The sequence below is a fragment of the Podarcis melisellensis genome (assembly GCF_964234715.1).
Source record: "Podarcis melisellensis genome assembly, chromosome: 13".
NCBI classification, from domain to species: Eukaryota; Metazoa; Chordata; class Lepidosauria; order Squamata; family Lacertidae; genus Podarcis; species Podarcis melisellensis.
This window is the reverse complement of record NC_138545.1, coordinates 45,688,269-45,708,690: the sequence shown is the minus strand read 5'-3', so window position 1 is coordinate 45,708,690 and position 20,422 is coordinate 45,688,269. Positions and strand designations below refer to the sequence as shown.

The window sequence follows — 20,422 nt, the reverse complement described above, 5'->3', positions numbered from 1 at the left end:
TATTTGCTATTTTTATTTCTCTAGCTCCAAAGCAATAGAATATATTGACTTCAATGACTAAATAAATAGATGCTATTTATTACTCCAATCAAAGCAGTCTTGGCTCTCTCTTATTGACTCTTTAAAGAAAGTACAGGGGTGGGGTCGGGAAGAATAGCTGGGGGGGGGACTTCCTAAATATTTTCTCTATACAATGATGTCATTATCAGCATGTATACTAAAAGTGATATCACTTTTTCAAATGCCTTTACTTATATGGCCATAATGCCAGCACCATGGTACTACAGCAAGTTTTCTGAATCTTGGGTCCACAGATGATGTTGGACTACAACTCCCATAAGCCCCAGCCAGCATGGTCAATGGTTGGAAATGATGGGTATTGTAATCCAACAACATCTGGGGACCCAAGATTGAGAAAGGTTGTGTAACTGGAGGAATATATCAGCATGCTTTGGGAGGAGCGGTGGGAACAGAGGTTTGCCAAAGACAAATGTACAGAGGGGGGGCGTGTTTAAAGAATAAATGATCATGTTGAATGGGCACAGAATAGCCAAACGGAATAAACAAAACTATTTATTTACAACATTACTTACAACATCCTACCTCCAAGAAGCTCTGAGTGATACTCATAGGCTGTCCCCAACAACCGCCCCCATCCCTGCTTTTATCCTCCCATACCAGTGAAAGGTAAAAAGATAAAGGTAAAAGACCCCTGACAGCGAACGACTCTGGGGTTGCGGCACTCATCTCGCTTTACTGGCCAAGGGAGCCGACGTTTGCCTGCAGACAGTTTTTCCGGGTCATGTGGCCAGCATGACTGAGCCGCTTCTGGTGAAACCAGAGCAGCGCACGGAAACACTGTTTACCTTCCCGCCAGAGTAGTACCTATTTATGTACTTGCACTCTGACATGCTTTCAAACTGCTAGGTTGGCAGGAGCTGGGGCAGAGCAAAGGGAGCTCACTCCGTTGCAGGGATTCAAACCGCCGACCTTCTGATCGGCAAGCCCTAGGCTCAGTGGTTTACACCACTGCCCCACCCATGTCCAGTGAAAGGTAGGAAAGGCTTAAAGACAGAGGATGGCATTGAGCAACTAAAGGAGCTTCATGACTGATTATGAACTGGAATCCAGCCCAATAAGCTGAACCTCAATAGTTACAAATAGAGCTTTCTGTCCTCTTGACAGAAAGTGGGGTAAAAGGACAGAGCAACATAATTTTGTTGCCATCCAATCTGTGCTGATGCAAAGGTGGTGGATCCAAGTTTCAAATGCAGAAACGTAAGTGATCATAGCACTGCTTCTCCATTTGAATAGATGCATCAGTTAGGGTTTGATGTTCGAAAGGTAGTTTCATACATTGCAGAAACAGAACATCTTCAGGTATTTAGCCAAGGAATGCAGTCTGGAATTCTGCCAAGGATATCCCTCCTGCAAAATGATGGCAAAGCCTCTGCACAACATAGCCTCTGGACTCAGCTGCACAGCTGCAAATAAAACGTTTTAAAGGTCACAATACAAATGTGACAGTAGATGGCGACAGTGAGCTATGCAAAATTCAATGTATTTTTCACAGAGTTTTTTATGTATGTGTAGATTCCGCCTCCGACTCAGATTCCCACATCTTCTGCAGCATGTGAAAGAAATGGTCTATGTTTGGAAAGACACCCAATGGGGGGGGGGGAGAGAAGCTGACATATGAAATGGTAGAAGCTTGTTTCAGTTTGGGCAAACCTTCAGACTTTAGAAGGTCGTGATAAACATGATGACAAATACAAAGAAAGAGAAACAGATAATGACAGTGTAGAAAAGGAGACTGATTAAATTTCATGTTGTGTTCATTGAAACTTATTTCCCCTCTTTTTCTCATTTCCTTTTATGTATGCTTGACACTGTAGAAAAGACATAATAATTTTCAGAATAAAAAATAAATGGTTTTACAATATTAGTGATTTCTGTTTGTTTGTTTTTTAATTTTTTGCCTACTCCTTATTCACGGCCACAAGCAAATAGTTAAAGTTCAGCAGCCTGTAACTGTTATCTGAAATATTACATAGAAGAAAAAGGTGAGAAGAAACAGGATTTGCTGAACGCCCCCTTTACAGTCACAGAGTGCCAGAAACGCCACTGCCACGAAAAATGTAGGATCTTACATCTGCAGAACAATTCCTCAGCAAAGATATGCCAGCAGAAGAGTTTAAACAGTGCACTCATGGGCAACAGAGAAGTACAGTTACATCATTCCCTATGCCCCTTCAATCACACCATGTTCCTGTAAACAGTGCAACTTTACACCAGAACCTGGCACCAATAAGTTGCTGCCATCAACTTAAATGAAAGGGGAGAATTAAAACAGCCACTCGCATCAATAGTTGCCACAACAGAACATAGGATGTAGTGCAATTCAGCACCCAATCAAAACACATCACCTTCAATATATAAACCTCAAAGAGGAAGACCACAACTCAGATGAAAAGAGTTTACGGAATGGGTTTTAATTCCCTGGCCTCATGTAGTTCACACTTCAAGTTTACAAGTGGGAACTTTGGCGAAGTAACACTATGAGGAAAGGGCGTTGTGCACAAAACAGAAGGTTTCCATAGCCCACATGGCTAATGTTCCTGAGCTGAGAACCCCACTGGATACACGCCTCAGGACCCCAGGCACAAACCCAACACCAAACTCCATTCCCACAACTAAGAGTACCAGGAGAAGACACCCAACAAAGGTAAGCAAGAGAAGAGGAAAAGACACATTGCAAAATTTAACTGCTGGGACTGTCTTGTTTCCCCCACCTTGTTTGCTGTAACTGAACAATGGTGTGTTGTTTGAACTGACCCACTCCAAGACCAAACAGCAAGGACCAGGATTCTCCTGGCTGTTTCTTTATGGAATTAGTAACCTACTTCCTCCAGGGCAGTTGCCTATACCCTTGCAACCTCCATGACAGGTAAGTGTTCCTGCCATGAAGCTGGTGCAATCAGGAAAACTACACCTACTATGTTGTTGTTGTTTAGTCGTTTAGTCGTGTCCGACTGTTCGTGACCCCATGGACCAGAGCATGCCAGGCACTCCTGTCTTCCACTGCCTCCCGCAGTTTGGTCAAACTCATGTTCGTAGCTTCGAGAACACTGTCCAACCATCTCGTCCTCTGTCGTCCCCTTCTCCTTGTGCCCTCCATCTTTCCCAACATCAGGGTCTTTTCCAGGGAGTCTTCTCTTCTCATGAGGTGGGCAAAGTCTTGGAGCCTCAGCTTCAGGATCTGTCCTTCCCGTGAGCACTCAGGGCTGATTTCCTTCAGAATGGATAGGTTTGATCTTCTTGCAGTCCATGGGACTCTCAAGCGTCTCAAGCACCATAATTCAAAAGCATCAATTCTTCGGTGATCAGCCTTCTTTATGGTCCAGCTCTCACTTGCATACATCACTACTGGGAAAACCTACTCTGCTGCCAAACCACTGTCTCAAGCACAAAAGGGTTGCTGGGGTGGCCAGTCAGCAACCCTATGCACATTTATTTACCTTTTAAAATCTCTTCCATTCAGGATACTGAACAATGAAGGCCATGGCTTCATCACATATGTTATCTCTTTGTTGCTAGGGTATGGAAGATAACTAGCCTGATCTCACTTCAGCTGGCTTCAGAATGGGACGGTGGCGGTGTGGGGGAAGAGATGAGTGATAAATCTCTCCCCTCCCCTGCGTGATATTAGTACAGAACTGCTCTGCAAGTTTCATACTTCTAAGTTTTAAATAAATGTTATGCCATGTCTATTGGTCCCAAATAAAGGTTTTTCGTAGTGTGATGCAGAAAAATTAAAGTGATTAACAGGGTAATGCTATACTTGTACCCAATGAGGTAAATGGGTCTTAGCTGGAAGTAAGTATGAATAAGTTTGCTGCCTAAATTCTTCTATTAATAACTGTGTAACAAAAAACACAAAAGTTAATGCTATTAAGCCGTGTTTTTTTTAAAAAAAATATACTGTGTTTTTCCGTATATAACATGGAAAAATGGGGGAGAGATTGCCAGGAGTTGTTGAGCTTTTGGGGGGGTTGCCACTCACCCGCCTTATCGCAACCAATCGCCCACCCAATTGCCATAGCAGCCACCAATCACCCATCAAATCACCGCTTGCAATCTCCTATTCGCAGGTGCAACCAATGGCCCGTCCACCCTCTGCAATATCCACGTATAAGACAACCCACAATTTTTATTTTTATTTTTTTAAATAAAAAAGCATCATCTTATACATGGTAAGGTAAAGGTAAAGGTATCCCTGACCATTAGGGTCCAGTCACAGATGACTCTGGGGTTGTATGCTCATCTTGCTTTACTGGCCGTGCGAGCCAGCGTTTGTCCGCAGACAGCTTCCGGGTCATGTGACCAGCATGACTAAGCTGCTTCTGGCGAACCAGAGCAGCACATGGAAATGCCATTTACCTTCCCGCCGGAGCAGTACCTATTTATCTACTTCCACTTTGATGTGCTTTCGAACTGCTAGGTGGGCAGGAGCTGGGACTGAACAACGGGAGCTCACCCTGTAGCGGGGATTTGAACCACCGACCTTCTGATCGGCAAATCCTAGGCTCAGTGGTTTAGACCACAGCGTCACCCGCGTCCCGTCCTTATACACGGTGAAATGCAGTATATGGATGACAGACAATAAGAAATAACTGGTCATGCTAGATACAGATATTCAGTGTGATATTTCCCACATAATGGAATAAGGAGGATATTAAAGCAAAACAAACTAAGATCTCTAAAATAAAAAGCAGCATCAATATCACTACTGAAATTATCTCAGGCTAAGGTCAAAGGCAATTTTGTTATTCAATGTGAGTGTAAGAGGATGGGGAAAGGAGGTGGCAATGTCACCTCTAAGAAAGTGCGAAAATTATTAAGAAGTTCTGACAGGCAATACTTGAGGTATTTGGTCATGAAGACTTTGGAAAATGCAAATAACTGTGCTTTTGTGTTTCATTAATAGTTCATTTGCCCAGTGAATTACTAAAATAGTGTGCATTAGACCTAACAGAGAGATCCAAGAAAATTCTGTTCCCTTGGCTACAAAACATTGCAAGTGCCTTAAACTATAAATGTGATCCTACCCCTAGAAACTCTTTCAGACTGAATTTATTCCAGTTTGAGAGATAAAGCTACACATAGTGGCACAAGGCTTATAACTTATTAACCTAAATAAGAGGCACAGCATAGATTATACATAGGGTAGTTTGCTCCATTCTCCTTTTCCTTTGGAGGGGAACCACACCAGAACCCAGTTTGAATAACAATAGGAACCATGAAGAGCAATGGATTGGGTTGATTGACCAAACTCAACAAGTACTCACTAATGGTTCCTCATCATCCTGGAAAAAGGGGACAAATGGCGGGCTGCTGGGTTATGTCCTGGGCTCATTGTTGCTCAACTTCTTTGTAAATAACTTGGACGAAGGAATTGAGGAGATGCTCACTGAATCTGCAAGTGACACCAAAGTGGGAGGGACAGCTATTGCTACCAGAAAGGCGGGGACAGGAATCGGGATTCAAGATGACCATAACAGATTGGAGAACTTGACCAAAACTAACAAAATCATTTTCAATAGGGACAAATGTAATGTTCGATACTTAGGGAGAAAGAACCAGCAGCATCAATATAAGATAGGGAACATCCAGCTTGCCAGTGGTACATGTGATAAGACAACAAGCTTTAATGAGTTAGTAGTGTGATGCTGCGGCAGCAAAAGAAGAAGAAGAAGAAGAAGAAGAAGAAGAAGAAGAAGAAGAAGAAGAAGAAGAAGAAGAAGAAGCAGCAGCAGCAGCTAATGCTATTCTAGGTTGCATCAACAGAAGTATAGTGTCTTAATAGTCCCAATGTATTCTGCCTTTGTGAGATCACATCTGGAGTCCTGTGTCCAGTTCTGCACACCACAATTTAAGGATATTGACAAGCTGGAACATGTGCAGAGGAGGGTGACCAAGATGATCAAGGATCTGGAAACCAAGCCTTATGATGAATGGTTGAGGGAGTTGGGTATGTTTAGCCTGAAAAAGAGGAGACTGAGAGTAGATATGATAACCATCTTCAAGGGCTATCACATAGAAGATGGAGCAGGCTTGTTTTCTCCTGCTCTGGAGGTTAGGACCCAAACCAATGGTTTCAAGTTATAAGAAAGGAGATTTGAACTAAACATCAGGAAAAACATTCTGATGGCAAGATCTGATAGCAGAACAGACTCCCTTGGAAGGTGATGGACTCTCCTTCCTTGGAGATTTTTAAACAGAGGTTGGATAGTCATCTGTCATGGATGCTTCAGCTGAGTTTTCTGCATTGCAGGGGGTTGGACTAGATGACCCTTCAGGATCCCCTCTAACTCTACAATTCTATGGTTCTATCTTTGTATCAAGGCTAAACCAAAGGCAACAGTCTGCAGTGACCAGGAGGCGATAACCAGGGGTCACGGGATCAAGACAGCAGTCAGGACCTATAAGTTAGAACTAGAAAAAAGGCTAGAAGGATGAAATCAGGACTGACCAATAACTAGGAAAACACTAAAACTCAGGAAGACCTTGCTGCTCTGGCAAGACTCAACTGAAAAAGGAAGTCCTCTTATACTCTTTGACGCCCAGCAATAATCCAATGGTCAACATGGGTGGACAGAGTTAGTCTGAAACCTGAAGGTATATCATTGACAAGTTGCAACTTGGGGTTCAAAGGTCAGATCCAGCTGTTCCTGCAATATAATGGCAAGAAATAGTAAAGTTCTGTGTTCCACAAGACAGAGGTGCTCCAGGGCAATAAAATTTAGAGCAGGGGGTAGGATTCAACCTGTGCTAGATAGCGTAAAATTTCCATTGTATTGTGGGGATACTCTTGGACCCACAAGTGTGCCTAGATGCACAGATGTCAATGATGGCCAGGGGTAGATTTGCACAGCTTATGCTGATGCATGAACTGTGCCCATTCCTTGTGGCTAAGCTGACAATCAACCTTAGTTACATCTTGACAGCGTTGTAACAACATACTACGTGGAACTGCTCTTGAAAATCATTTGGAAACTTCAGCTGGTCCATAACACTACTGATCAACTGCTAATCCCAACCGGTTACTAGGACATATCTCATATTGGGGGGGCACTTTATTGATAGTTACACCCAGGCTCTGTGACACACTTCCTTCCAGTGTTCAAAATTCCACCGGCACGTGTTGCTACTGTCGCAGGTCCAAATGCGACCGACATCTCCGACAAGTCAGCTGACTTGTGCACAGCAAAAGTTGTCTCTTTAGCCTTGGATTGGGTCCAGCAGTCGTCCCGCTTTTGTTTTTGAGGGCAGCAAGTGATTAAAATCCCATCTTGTACAAATATTTGAAAAAATATGTTTTCCCCATCATCATCAAAACCAGCACTGCATTATGAAAATCGTGGGGTCTAGGGCCTTGTTAACCTTTTGGTAATTCAGTCCTCCATCATCATATCAAGGAAAGTAAGTGCAGGGGCTGACTACAGATATATTTGACTGTGCAGCAGCCTTTCCACAAGCCACCCAAATGGCATTCACAGACCACAGTTTAAAAACCTCTGCCTTAGTCAAGAGTTAATACCATTTCCATTGTGTGTGTTTCTCCTTGCATAATGGGACAAGTGAACTGTTGTAAAAACAAGCTAGTCAAGCAATGTAGTTGAGGTCATAGAATCATAGGATTGTAGAAATGTAGTATTGGAAGGGACACTATGGGTCATCTAGTCCAAGCCCCCTGGTGAATAGATATTCCATTGTGGTGATTGAAACCTAGGTTTAATGTGCCATTTGGCGTCTAGCTAGCTCATATATCTGAGTTTCTAATACTGCTTCCTTCCTTTAGAGCAGCTGTTTCCTCCAGCTGTTTTTGAACTACAATTCCCATCATCCCTGACTCTTGCTAGCTAGGGATGATGGGAGTTGTAGTCCAAAAACAGCTGGAGGCCCAAGGTTGGGAAACACTGCTTTAGACACCCATCTGACCCCTTCTTTGATGGAATTCCTTCAGCATGTAAAGCCTCCTTTGTTCAAATAAGCTGTTCACCTAAGTTAATGTGCCTCCCAATGCTGAGTGATAGATTATATCTCTCAGGGTTTTTTAGCTGCTTTGTTGTTCAATTGCTTCTTTTATCAGCTTTCTTTTTGATACTATCTGTATAAAAAAGTATAGTGCATAGTGGACGGGATCCATTCCAGAGGTCTGGCCGCATCCCGAGGAATTTGCAACTGGAGGACCACTTCTGTGCATGGTGCGTAGAGCGCTTCTGCACACGCTCACGCAGTGAAACCCAGAAAAATACTTCCAGGTTTGAATCCCCAAGTTTACGTATCCAGAGGGATACATAAGTGGAGGTACAACTGTATAATTATTTCGATAGTATATAATAGAACAATTTTCATGGGGAGGGAAAATGTGGCTAATAATAGCCACATCGGCTTGAGGGAAGTTCACGCAAATGTATTTTCCTTTATTATAAAGAGATGTCTAGATATGATTGGTACCAGAAAATCTAACAAGAAGCAGTTATGAAAACAAAAAAATGGCAGTGTATAACTACAGATTTATAAAAGATGCAAGTCCAGTACTCTGTCCAGCTTCCTGGTTGACTTGGATGTGCCACTTCCTAAGGGTCCTTGCAAAACCATGGTAAGCAAAGCTTATGCACGCAGCTGAACAGCAGATTCATTTTGGGATGGGGGATAAAGAGGGCTGCTAAACAAGGCCCATCTTTGCTGCAATCTGAGCTGTGTTCTGGATGGGTGGTTTGCCCCCTAGAATATTCAAACTACCAAGCAACAGAAAATAATTTTTCCATGGAAATACACCTGGAGGGGGGAGCAACACAGCTGGAGTAGCTGCTTTAGTAATCAAAGTCACTACATGTATCTGCCCTGCATGTCTCTAAGCCCTCCCCACCCACCCCCTTCTCCTAGCATCTTTGTTAACAGAAGTGCATTATACAGTCACAAAGGAAATAGCTTGCTCTGTGGTGCCCATCTCCAAACTGCCCTCCCTAAGGAGACACATCACGTGTTGACATTACCACCTTTCTGACACCAAATTAATACTTTCTTACTTGTACTAGTGATTGCTAGGTTGCCTTTTGATTTGGTTTTTCCACAATCCTGCATTTCTGTTGTACATACAGTGGTACCTCGGGTTAAGTACTTAATTTGTTCCGGAGGTCTGTTCTTAACCTGAAACTGTTCTTAACCTGAAGGACCACTTTAGCTAATGGGGCCTCCTGCTGCCGCCACGCTGCCAGAGCACGATTTCTGTTCTCATCCTGAAGCAAAGTTCTTAACCCAAGGTACTATTTCTGGGTTAGTGGAGTCTGTAACCTGAAGCGTATGTAACCCAAGGTACCACTATATTGTTTTAACACTTTTATATGCCACCCTGAAATCTTTCCAATGAAGAGTAATTAAGAAATTTTAGGTAAGCAATAAAATTACAGTTAAACAAATATGATGGATTTTCCCATTGTTTCCACCAGGCGACGGTCGCTTCTACCGTGTGGTTGACCTTCCTCCAAAAAAAAGTGTCAAAAGGAATTAGATAGTCTAGTCTTCACACAACGGAACGATCAATCTATATTTTGACATAGGTCTAGAGCAGATATTGCGACAAAAACTTGTCACTTCAGAACGTGTTGTTTGGGAAGGTGAGAAAGAGAGTAATATGCTACCCTATGTCACATGCTCTCTCAAGAACGACAAGTCCCAAGACCCTTGCATCCTGATGGCATTTCCTGTGCACCGGCAGGAGCCAACAGAGTATGACAGCTAACTGGCAGCAGGAGGGAGAAACAGACAGCATAATAATCAGGAACAATTAGATCACAGGAACAATAAGAGTCAGTGCTGCTGGTAAGGTTTACAGACCATAGAAAATGTGAGTAAACAAGTTAGGCCTCTGGTCTCCAGGCTCCACAGAAAAAAAAATGATAGTAGATCCCAAGACGAAGAGTGTCTAAAGCAATTTTGTAAGAATAATATATGCATGTCCCAAACTGCCACGTTTGGCTATAAGTACAGTTCAGGCAGTGGAAAACGTAAGAGAGTCTAAGCAAAGAAAAGAAACTAAAAAGACAATGATCAAAACATCCTAGTGGTTCTTCCCTCAACCTGCAGTGAAGATTTCTTGGCATTTCAATTGCCACCCTCAAAAAATTCCAGAATTGCAGCAATGGTGGCCTCATGGAGCAACACATCAACTGCAACCAGTGACCAAAATATGGGCCGTCATGACCACAGGCATTATAATAGGGATTCCATAAACATCAATTTTTCCTTTGCATTTGGATGCACCTTGTAAAAGAATGCAGGATGAATGCAGAAAAGTTGGAGGAGGAACCTGAATGACTTCTGTGAGACACTATTGTATATGAACACTAGAGAAATCATGGGTTTGTTGATGCAGTCGTCCAAGGCCACATCAGTAGTGATGTGCATCTAATATAAGACATCACACAAGGAAAGAAGCTCCTGCACACTTAAGATTCTCATAGATGAAAATAAGGAGCCTGACTGGGAGATGACAAATATACCATCCATGTGAAATGAATACGACAGAAGATTTAGATCATTCTGTATAGACTGATACTCACAGTGTAACAAAATAGTTTTAACTGTGTTTTCATTTGGAACTACTGCTAGCAATAGCTTGATAGAAACGTAAACTGTTTCTCTTTGGTTTTGGAAGATGCTGGAGATAAATTACTACCAGTTTTAATAATGTTTCAGAACATTTAATAGCACCTGTTTTAAGTTTTAGTCCACAGAACTCCTATCTATCCTGTAGAACCTATTCGCAAAATAGCTGAATAGTTGTTGTTGTTTAGTCGTGTCCGACTCTTCGTGACTCCATGGACCAGAGCACGCCAGGCACTCCTGTCTTCCACTGCCCCCCGCAGTTTGGTCAGACTCATGTTTGTAGCTTCGAAGACACTATCCAACCATCTCGTCCTCTGTCCTCCACTTCTCCTTGTGCCGTCCATCTTTCCCAACATCAGGGTCTTTCCAAGGAGTCTTCTCTTCTCATGAGGTGGCCAAAGTATTGGAGTCTCAGCTTCAGGATCTGTCCTTCCAGTGAACACTCAGGGCTGATTTCCTTCAGAATGGATCGGTTTGGTCTTCTTGCAGTCCATGGGACTCTCAAGAGTCTCCTCCAGCACCATAATTCAAAAGCATCAATTCTTCAGCGATCAGCCTTCTTTATGGTCCAGCTCTCACTTCCATACATCACTACTGGGAAAACCATAGCTTTTACTATACGGATCTTTGTTGGCAAGGTGATGTCTCTACTTTTTAAGATGCTATCTAGGTTTGTCATTGCCTTCCTCCCAAGAAGCAGGCCACTTCATGGATCACTGCCTTGCCGTGGCGAAGGGGCTTGAAGAACTCAGAGAAGCTATGAACTATGCCGAGCAGGGCACTCAAGATGAACAGGTCATAGTGGAGAGTTTTGACCAAACGTGATCCACCTGGAGGAGGAACCGGCAAGCCACTCCAGTATCCCTGCCAAGAAAACTCCATGGACAAAGACAACAGGCATATAAAAGTTGAATAGTACTCCTTCTGTATTCCGCAGCAGGTGTCCTGTGTTTAAAACAAACACCTACAGGGTAGGATATTTCTCCTCTCAAGTTTCTAAAAGGGAGTCAAGAGCAAAAGAAACCTAGCTAAAACAAACAGAGCTATTTTAAGGCCATACAGAATGTTTTTTCAATACAAATGCTACAGTTGCACAGATTTAAGAAAACCATGCATTAATGCCAAATGCTTCCTACCTTAAAATTCCAACAAAGCAATACAGCATAGATATATTGTGGCCTTCCCAGCAGCTGAATACAGAAGTATTAACCAAGTGCACATTTCAGTGGGGTTGAGGACAAAAACATGCAGTTGACATCATGCCGTCACATTCATCACATAGGTAGACTGACTTGGGAATACATTATAGCTTCTCTGCCAATGAGCTGACCATGAGCACTCTCTCAGTCGAGCCTACTTCACAACATGTCAAGAGGCTGAAATGCTGCTCCAAGTTACATGGAGGAAAACTGAGATGCACATGTATGAAAAGAATTAATGTGGCTGCCCAAAAACACTGCATTGGATGTAGAACAATGCAGCCTACCTCCCATGATGTACTGTAGAGCCACTTCATGGTGGATTATTGAACAAAATATCACTACCCACCTTGTAGCAGCCTCTCACCTAGCCATTGGGGAGAATAAGAATTGCTTCCAGGGTGACCAAGCAGGGGAACTCTGCTAAGGCTGGTCTGTTTTTCTTTTAGGCCACGAATGCTTCCGCAGATGTGCGTGGTTGGCCAACTATTGTTTATGTCAGACAGAAACGGGTCAGTACTGAATTATACAGTATATCCCTAAGAAGTGTGGGCTTTCCGTATCATAGATACTGTCTTCTTCCCACAATTCCCATTGGGAATTAGCTTTCTTGACTGCATTCTTCGCACAAAAATTAAACGGCGGCCCACATTCCTCTGTCCTATCCACCAAAATCTACAATTCCGTCAACTCCATGTCAGCAAGATTCTGATAGGTTACGAAATTGATTTCCTTGGAAGCTGACAATACTGCCCCTGTAATCAATCTTAAATCTTAACCTATGTTCCCTTTCCTGCCTTTTAAAGTCTAATCTCAATATTTATTTCATAACCAGCATTGGGGGTGAGTTTCCAGGGATTGTGTGTAAAGTCAAAATTACATTTAGCCAGAACAATCCTAGAAGTGCCCCTGCACAACCATCCCTACCATTTTGGAGTTGGTGCGCCAAGCTAGCATCACCCCCCACGCTGGGCTCTGGGAACCTCACAGGGTCCACACAGAACCTTTCCAGAGCTTGGTAAGCAAGGCAGAGAGCTTAAAGGTGCTTTCAGTGCCGGCAAAGTGCTTTTAAGCTCTTGATGTTTAATTTGTGCAGTCACAACCAGCTGGCCGCCAAGCGTGTAAAGCTGTGATCACGCAAGTTATATGTGTGCAAGATGCGAGTCAGCTGTACCTGTCTTGTCTGAATTAAGCCTCAGCTTCTTAGCCCACATCCATTAATATACACAGGAACTCTAGTTTCCTTGCTATTCTATGGAAAGGAGCCAAGTATCATCCACATATAGAATATGGCATATTCTTCTCACACACTGATTTAAGTGGGATATGCTTTAAAGGCTTTCTTCTTCGGGGAATGAGCTAGCCAGCGAGGGAAGAACTTCATTGTATTAACTGTGCATGAATCATATGAACAAATCTATGCTAAATTATACATGGCCTGTATTTCTATTATATAAATAGCCACACCTTGGTTTTAACAAAGCTAATGATGCTCAACACAATATGCTCCCACCAGCATGCTACTTGCATTTATTTAAATTATATGTATGTTTTATGCACTTCTTTATATGGCTCAAGAGTCAATTGCACATATAAAAATCAAATTGGTGGGAGACTCACAACTTCAGAGACATCAAACTTTTAAATATATTAAGTAGTTATGGGTTTTGTAGCAAACCAATCAAGCATGCATCAATTGGTCAAAACAGAGGAGATGCCCACAGATAAGAATTACCTCCATTGAGTTTTAAAATATGGAGGCATTGCAACCACACTTACCTGGAATTATCTGCAATCTGAACCAACTGGACTTATGATTAGAATCAGGTTAGAATCATGCTGTAAGGCTGGAACTATTTGGATTCATACTAGGAAATTAATCTCATAAAAAAGCAAACAGCCATGCCGAAGACAGAAGGCAACAGGGGCTGAACAACCAGCACCTAAAGCAGGGATAGGAACCGGTGGCTCTTCAGATGTTGTTGAGTTACAACTCACATCAGCCCCAGGCATCACGGACAGCAGTCAGGGATGATGGGAGTTGTAGTTTACACGGAAGCACATGCCACGCAAGTACAAAAGACAGCTCTTGAGAATAGTCTGAGACGCCTATGTCTTTGTTGGCACCCATCAGTCTCAAGAGACAATGGAGTGCACCACCAGGGGTGATGTTAAATGTTGCATTAGCAGCTCCCCAGGGTGCAAGCCTGGGCAGTGTGTCCTGGGCTGGCCAGATGACCCCCTTCTCATTCTCAATGATGTGGTCCAAAGGAAAGCAGAGCAATACGTTTGGCACCAGCTTGGTTGCTGGAGTTGCTGGCAGGGAGCGTACAAGGCACCACCCAACTGCCTTAGGGTCTCCACTCTGGATTTGTGTAGGGTTTACTCCTTAGCCTTTTCTTCTCCTGAAGATATTCCTCCAGGCAGCAGAGCTTTAGGATCAGAATTTTCCTTCTCCTAGATGAGTTGAAGAGCCCCATCTGCCCCTTGCTTCCCTCTACAGCACATGCAGAAACTGCCTTAGTTTAGGAGGCAGCAGATAAGAAACTAGCTTTCGAAATAAAAACTGATAGAGAAAGCATCTAACACACCTAGCAAGCAGGCCTCTCTCACATTGCCTCCAAGAGCCTTAGGCATGTTTCTAGCTCAAAGAGCCCTTTTCCTTTCCCCCAGCCCATAGCAGAGGCCACTCAAATTACCCCCCCCCCCCACTTCAGGAGAAAGCAAGAGACATATGCAAGTGGCTGCAACCATTCCCATGGATCAAAAAGCCAACAGATCCCAGCAGGGCCTAGTCCTGAAGAAGCACTTCCAAGATCATTGCAGCCTGTAAGACTCCCACCGGGGGTGATGACAGCTGTGGTTTGAAGCTTGCCACAGTGCAGCACAGCTTCTGCCGGGACATTTGTTTTGGGGAGAGTGGTGGCGGCAGCTCCAAGCCCTGCTGCCAGCTTTGGGGTGCAGAGCAGATTCAGGCCGTGTGGGCCCCATATCAACCCTCCCCAGTCCAGATCGACCCCCACTCATGCTCTCCCCCCCCCCTCCCCACAGGCAACATGAACTTCCTGACTGTCAAGTAGACTGGTGGGTTCGGTCCCTACACGGAGCAAAAAGACTCCTGCATTGCAGGGGGTTGGGCTAGATGACCCTGGGGGGCCCCTTCCAACTTCACAATTCCAAGATCCTCCTCAGGGAGGCGGGAAGCAGGGCTGAAGAAGCCCAACGGGGCAGATGCCTCCGCCTGGCTGCGCTCTCCTTCCACCCGGGCAAAAAAACAAGGTTATGAAACCAGATCAGGGGGGGGGGGGGAGGTTGGTTTGAAGAGGCTCCCCTCTCCCCGCCCCGGAGACCCATTCAGGGAGATGGGGGGGGGGAAGAGGCAGAGGTGACCCCCCCCGGCTATTAACCCCCAACCGGACCCACCTCAGACACTTCCTCCTCCTCCTCCTCTTCCTCGTCGTCGTCCTCGTCGTCTTCCTCTTCCTCCTCCTCATCTTCCTCCTCCTCCTCCTCCTCCTCGTCGTCGTCGTCCTCCTCTTCCTCGCTGCTCTCGCTGCTGCTGCTGCGGCCGCCGACGCCGCTTTCCCCGCCCGGCGGTTGCGGCTGCTGCTGAGGCGGCGGCTGCTGCCTCCGACGACGCCGGGTCCAGCTCCGCTTGGCCGGCGGCGGCTGAGGCGGCTGCTGCCCGTGAGGAGGCGGCGGCGGCGGCGGCGCCTCGCCGCTGAGGAGAAGCAGGTCGCACACCCTCGCCAGCCCTTCGGGGTCCCCCTCGCACCCGCCGCCCTTCACCTCCGCCTGGGCGGCAGCCGCCAGAGGAAGCGGCGGAGGCTCCATGGTCGCCCGCGCCACCGCTCAGCCGCCGGCCCGCCCGCGCCGTCTCGCAGCCGGTCACCTTCTGGAGCCGTCGCGGTGGAAGTGGCGGGGAGGGAGGCGGAGGAGCAGCTCTCGCGAGACCCGCAGGCCAGCGCCACGGCCCGACCCGGCTCGCTCCGGCGCCGCCCGCCCTCAGGCTTGCCGTCAGGACTGGGCCCGCCCCCGACGCCGCTTCCGCGCAAGCGCAGACGCCCTCGGCCGCGGCCGGAACGAGCTCTGAACACCACAGGGAATGGGGAGGGGGTGTTGTTGTGCTTTAGGTCACCTTCTGCGCTTGCGCCGAGGTTTGGGTTTCCGGGTGGCGGTTCGGGCGTCATCGCCCTGCGCCCTTTCCGCGCGGTTTGGTGTCTGCGTGCGAGAAGCGCAGCGCTGGGGAAGCTCTGAGTTGTCAGTCTGGAGTTGCCGCCTGTCTTGTATAATACAGGGTGGTCCTGTTTTTCCATGTAAAATATTTCGTCCTGTATTGACACAGTTTTGTCCTGTGTTTCAGGTCTTCTCTCTCTCTCCCTTTCTACATATATAGTGTGTGTGTGTATATATGTATATGTATATATATCTATATGTTTGTATGTGTGTGTGTATATATATGTATGTATGTGTCTGTGTGTGTGTGTGTGTGTGTGTGTGTACAGTGGTACCTTGGGTTACATACGCTTCAGGTTACACACACTTCAGGTTACAGACTCCACTAACCCAGAAATAGTGCTTCAGGTTAAGAACTTTGCTGCAGGATGAGAACAGAAATCGTGCTCCAGCGGCGCAGCAGCATCAGGAGGCCCCATTAGCTAAAGTGGTGCTTCAGGTTAAGAACAGTTTCAGGTTAAGTATGGACCTCCTGAATGAATTAAGTACTAAATCTGAGGTACCACTGTAGATATATATGTGTGTGTGTGTGCCGTATTTTTCGCCCTATAGGATGCACTTTTTCCCCTCCCAAAATGAAGGTGAAATGTGTGTGCGTCCTAATGGATGAATGCAGGCTTTCGATGAAGCCTGGAGCGTGAGAGGCATCGGTGCGCACCAGGCTTCAGGAAGCTATCCACAAGCCTTGGGAGCAGCAGCCTGAAGCACAGGGCGCACTGCGGAGCACGCCCTGTGCTTTGTGCAGATGTCCGCAAGCCTTGCGCGCCGGGCGGGAGGTCCCACCGGGCGTGCAAGGCTTGCCGCAGCAGCCCGAAACACGGGGCGCACTGCGGAGCACGGCCCGTGCTTCGGGCAGATGTCCGCAAGCCTTGCTCGCCCGGCGGGACGTCCCGCCGGGCGCGCAAGGCTTGCGGGCAGCAGCCTGCTCTGGGGTCGGGGGAAGCTCAGGCTATATGGTGGGGGAAAATATTTTTTTGAAAAAATTTCCCCCCCAAAAAACTAGGTGCGTCCTATGGGCCAGTGCGCCCTATAGGACAAAAAATACGGTATATATATATATTTCCAGTAGTGTTTTAAAGACAATTTATATATATAGTATGTATATAAATCTGGTATATATATATCTGGTACGCAGGCTGAGACCCTATCTGCCCGCAGACTGTCTCGCCAGAGTAGTACATGCTCTGGTTATCTCCCGCTTGGACTACTGCAATGCACTCTACGTGGGGCTACCTTTGAAGGTGATCTGGAAACTACAACTAATCCAGAACGCGGCAGCTAGACTGGTGATTGGGAGCGGCCGCAGAGACCACATAACACCGGTCTTGAAAGACCTACGTTGTCTCCCAGTACGTTTCCGAGCACAATTCAAAGTGTTGGTGCTGGCCTTTAAAGCCCTAAACGGCCTCGGTCCAGTATATCTGAAGGAGCATCTCCACCCCCATTGTTCTACCCGGACACTGAGGTCCAGCGCCGAGGGCCTTCTGGCGGTTCCCTCACTGCAAGAAGCCAAGTTACAGGGAACCAGGCAGAGGGCCTTCTCGGTAGTGGCGCCTGCCCTGTGTAACGCCCTCCCACCAGATGTCAAAACAACAACTACCAGACTTTTAGAAGACATCTGAAGGCAGCCCTGTTTAGGGAAGCTTTTAATGTTTGATGTATTACGGTATTTTAATATTTTTTTGGAAGCTGCCCAGAGTGCCTGGGGGAACCCAGCCAGATGGGCGGGGTATAAATTATTATTATTATTATTATTATTATTATTATTAGACTGCATCAGGCCAACACAGCTACCTACCTTTCTGCCAAGTTAGGGACCCTATCCAAATGCATGCGTTTGAAAGGGGTTCTGAAAGGTCATGTACTTAAGCTCCGTGTAGCAAAGCACACACAGATTTACGGATTTGTGTGAGTGTGTGCGTGCATGAGTGTGTGACAAATTCCAGAGGGGCCATCCTGCAAAAGATTTTAATGGATTGCTTTGAAGTCGCTTAAGCAGCAGGTGGGGGGAAAGAAATTGTATTTTGCCAGAACAAATGTGGCAACCCTAATTGTGACCCCCACATCCCCCTTCTGTTTTAATTTAGTTCTTATTAAAGAGTTTCTAAACAAATATTTGTACATGCATTAGCAGAAAAGCAAACATAGAGCAATGGTTGTTGATGTTGCGAGTTTGTGGGCGCCAGACCCCTCAATTCATCCCTGCATCCAGCAAGTATTAAAATTAAATGAAGGCTTGGAGTGTTAAACTGGGTGCCATACCCCTAAAGGTGCGTCTCCACCCCCCATCATTCAGCCCAGACATGGAGTTCCAGCTCCGAGGGCCTTCTGACAGTTCCCTCACTGTGAGAAGTGAACTTACAGGGAACCAGGCAGAGGGCCTTCTCGGTGGTGGCGCCCGCCCTGTGGAACACCCTCCCATCAGATGTTAAGGAAATAAAGAACTATCTGACTTTTAGAAGACATCTGAAGGCAACCGTGTATCGGAATATTTATAATGTCTAATGTTTTACTATTTTTTATGTGCTGTAAGCTGCCCAGGGTGGTTGAGGAAACCCAGCCAGATGGGTGGGGTATAAATAATAAAATTATTATTATTATTATTATTATTATTATTATTATTATTATATCCCTGGATCCAGCATGTGCTACAGTCTAGCTTCCTGTGAGGTGACAGCCTGGGTGATGAGCCATTAGGGGGGATTAAGGAGCTTTGTGTAAGATGGCAAATGGGTGGGGGGCCCTCAACAGAAAAAGCCAGAGTAGAAAGAGTGTGTACGATGTAAACTAGAAGCAAAGAGTCTGAGCATGGTGTTTGATGTGTGCTTGAATCCAATGCTGTGGCTATGGGAGAAAGAAGACTTTCTTTCTATGGGGGGTTAATACTGTGAACCCCTCCATCATAGGCTCAGGTTATATGTGTGTAAATAAACCATATATCATAAAGCACCTCGTTTTCAAAAGTAACCACGAGCCCTGGGTAAGCTCCTCGAACCTTTGGAATCTTGCACGTATGTTGCCATACGACTTATAAAGGGTCATATATATTCTTTAAAGGATATATATTGACAAGTAAAAAGTTGAGGGTCAAAGGTGGTTTCTTCCAGCTGAGCTAGTTACTTATCAGTCCTTATGAGTTTTGGAGGAAGACAGTCTCTTTAAAAGAAGGGGAAGTTCTCAGCAAAACAGCAGATGAACCATCCAGTGTTTGCAATCTTCAAAGCAAATAAAATTCCTGCTGTGGCACATCCATGTAGTGGCTCAAAAAATGAATGCCAAGGACTATATCCTTGTCTTAACACACACACACGAGAATATAGGAACGTACGAAGAGCCCTGCTGGATCAGGCCAAGGGCCCATCTACAGTGGCCAACCAGATGTCTGTGGGAAACTAGTAAGCAGAACATGAGCACAAGAGCATAAATAAATGCCTAGCCGGGTACTTTGGGTTGTTACTTATATATGTTTGTGTGTGTGTTTGCTTTGAAAGTACACAGCAGCTGGAGATCAGTGTTGTGATCCAGATGTTCAAAAGTTGGGAATGCTTGGTAAAGAGGACAAATTGGTTTTCTCCTCACCACCCTTCTGAACTGTCATTTAACTCAATATGGGGGGCTAACACTCTAACACTCCTGCTGCTCCAGGCTGGCTGCACTTGGGAGTCTAGGAAAAGGAAGGAGAAACAAGTGGTGAAGAAGAAGAAGAAGAAGAAGAAGAAGAAGAAGAAGAAGAAGAAGAAGAAGAAGAGAACAAATTGGTTAGGGCAGTGCTTTGCCTTCTCCACCCCACCCTGCCCACTGTTGCTGTTCTACAACATGAATATGTGCATAGCTGTCAACTTACAGAATTGAAAATAAGGGACCAGCAGCCTTGAAAATAAGGGATCAGCAGCCAAAATAAGGGATTTTCAGGGCACGGGTACGTTCACCATCTGAGCCCCTCCGAGCCAAAAGCAGAAAGCCCAGCCAGCAGCCAAACGAAGCCTCAAGCGGTGGTTCCCACAGCGCAGAAACCCTGCAAAGGGGATGCAGCAAGGAAAACCACCGTCACCACTCTGCTGGGAAGCGCTGAGCAAAGCACTGAGCAAAGGCCCCAGGCAACACGGCCGATTTGATTGGCACAAGGCATGCAAGCTCCACCCCCCAGTCGTTCTTAGACGCCTTATTGGGTGAGCAATGCAGCCAAGCAATACAGTTGGAGCCTCCCTCCTCCCTGGCCGGCAGGGAGGGAGGGAGGGAGAGGAGCTGCTTCCTTTGAAACCCAGGACATTTAAGGGACATCATCAATAAGGGACAGCAGCGGGACACGGCAC

The 20,422-nt window shown here is 45.7% G+C and overlaps 1 protein-coding gene across 4 annotated transcripts in view; it reads right to left on the bottom strand.

Annotated features, from left to right (window-relative positions):
- Positions 1-15,767, bottom strand: part of ANKRD17 (ankyrin repeat domain 17) — a 104,446-nt gene extending 88,679 nt beyond the window's left edge. For 2 of the 4 annotated variants that reach the window (XM_081883737.1, XM_081883738.1), the window contains exon 1: positions 15,297-15,766. In XM_081883737.1, the coding sequence (XP_081739863.1) occupies positions 15,297-15,707 (411 nt within the window). In that variant the 5' untranslated portion in view covers positions 15,708-15,766. Of the gene's footprint in view, positions 1-15,296 lie in introns of all 4 variants that reach the window. The other 2 variants (XM_081883739.1, XM_081883741.1) reach the window with 2 other exon arrangements.
- Positions 15,768-20,422: the final 4,655 nt, after the last annotated feature.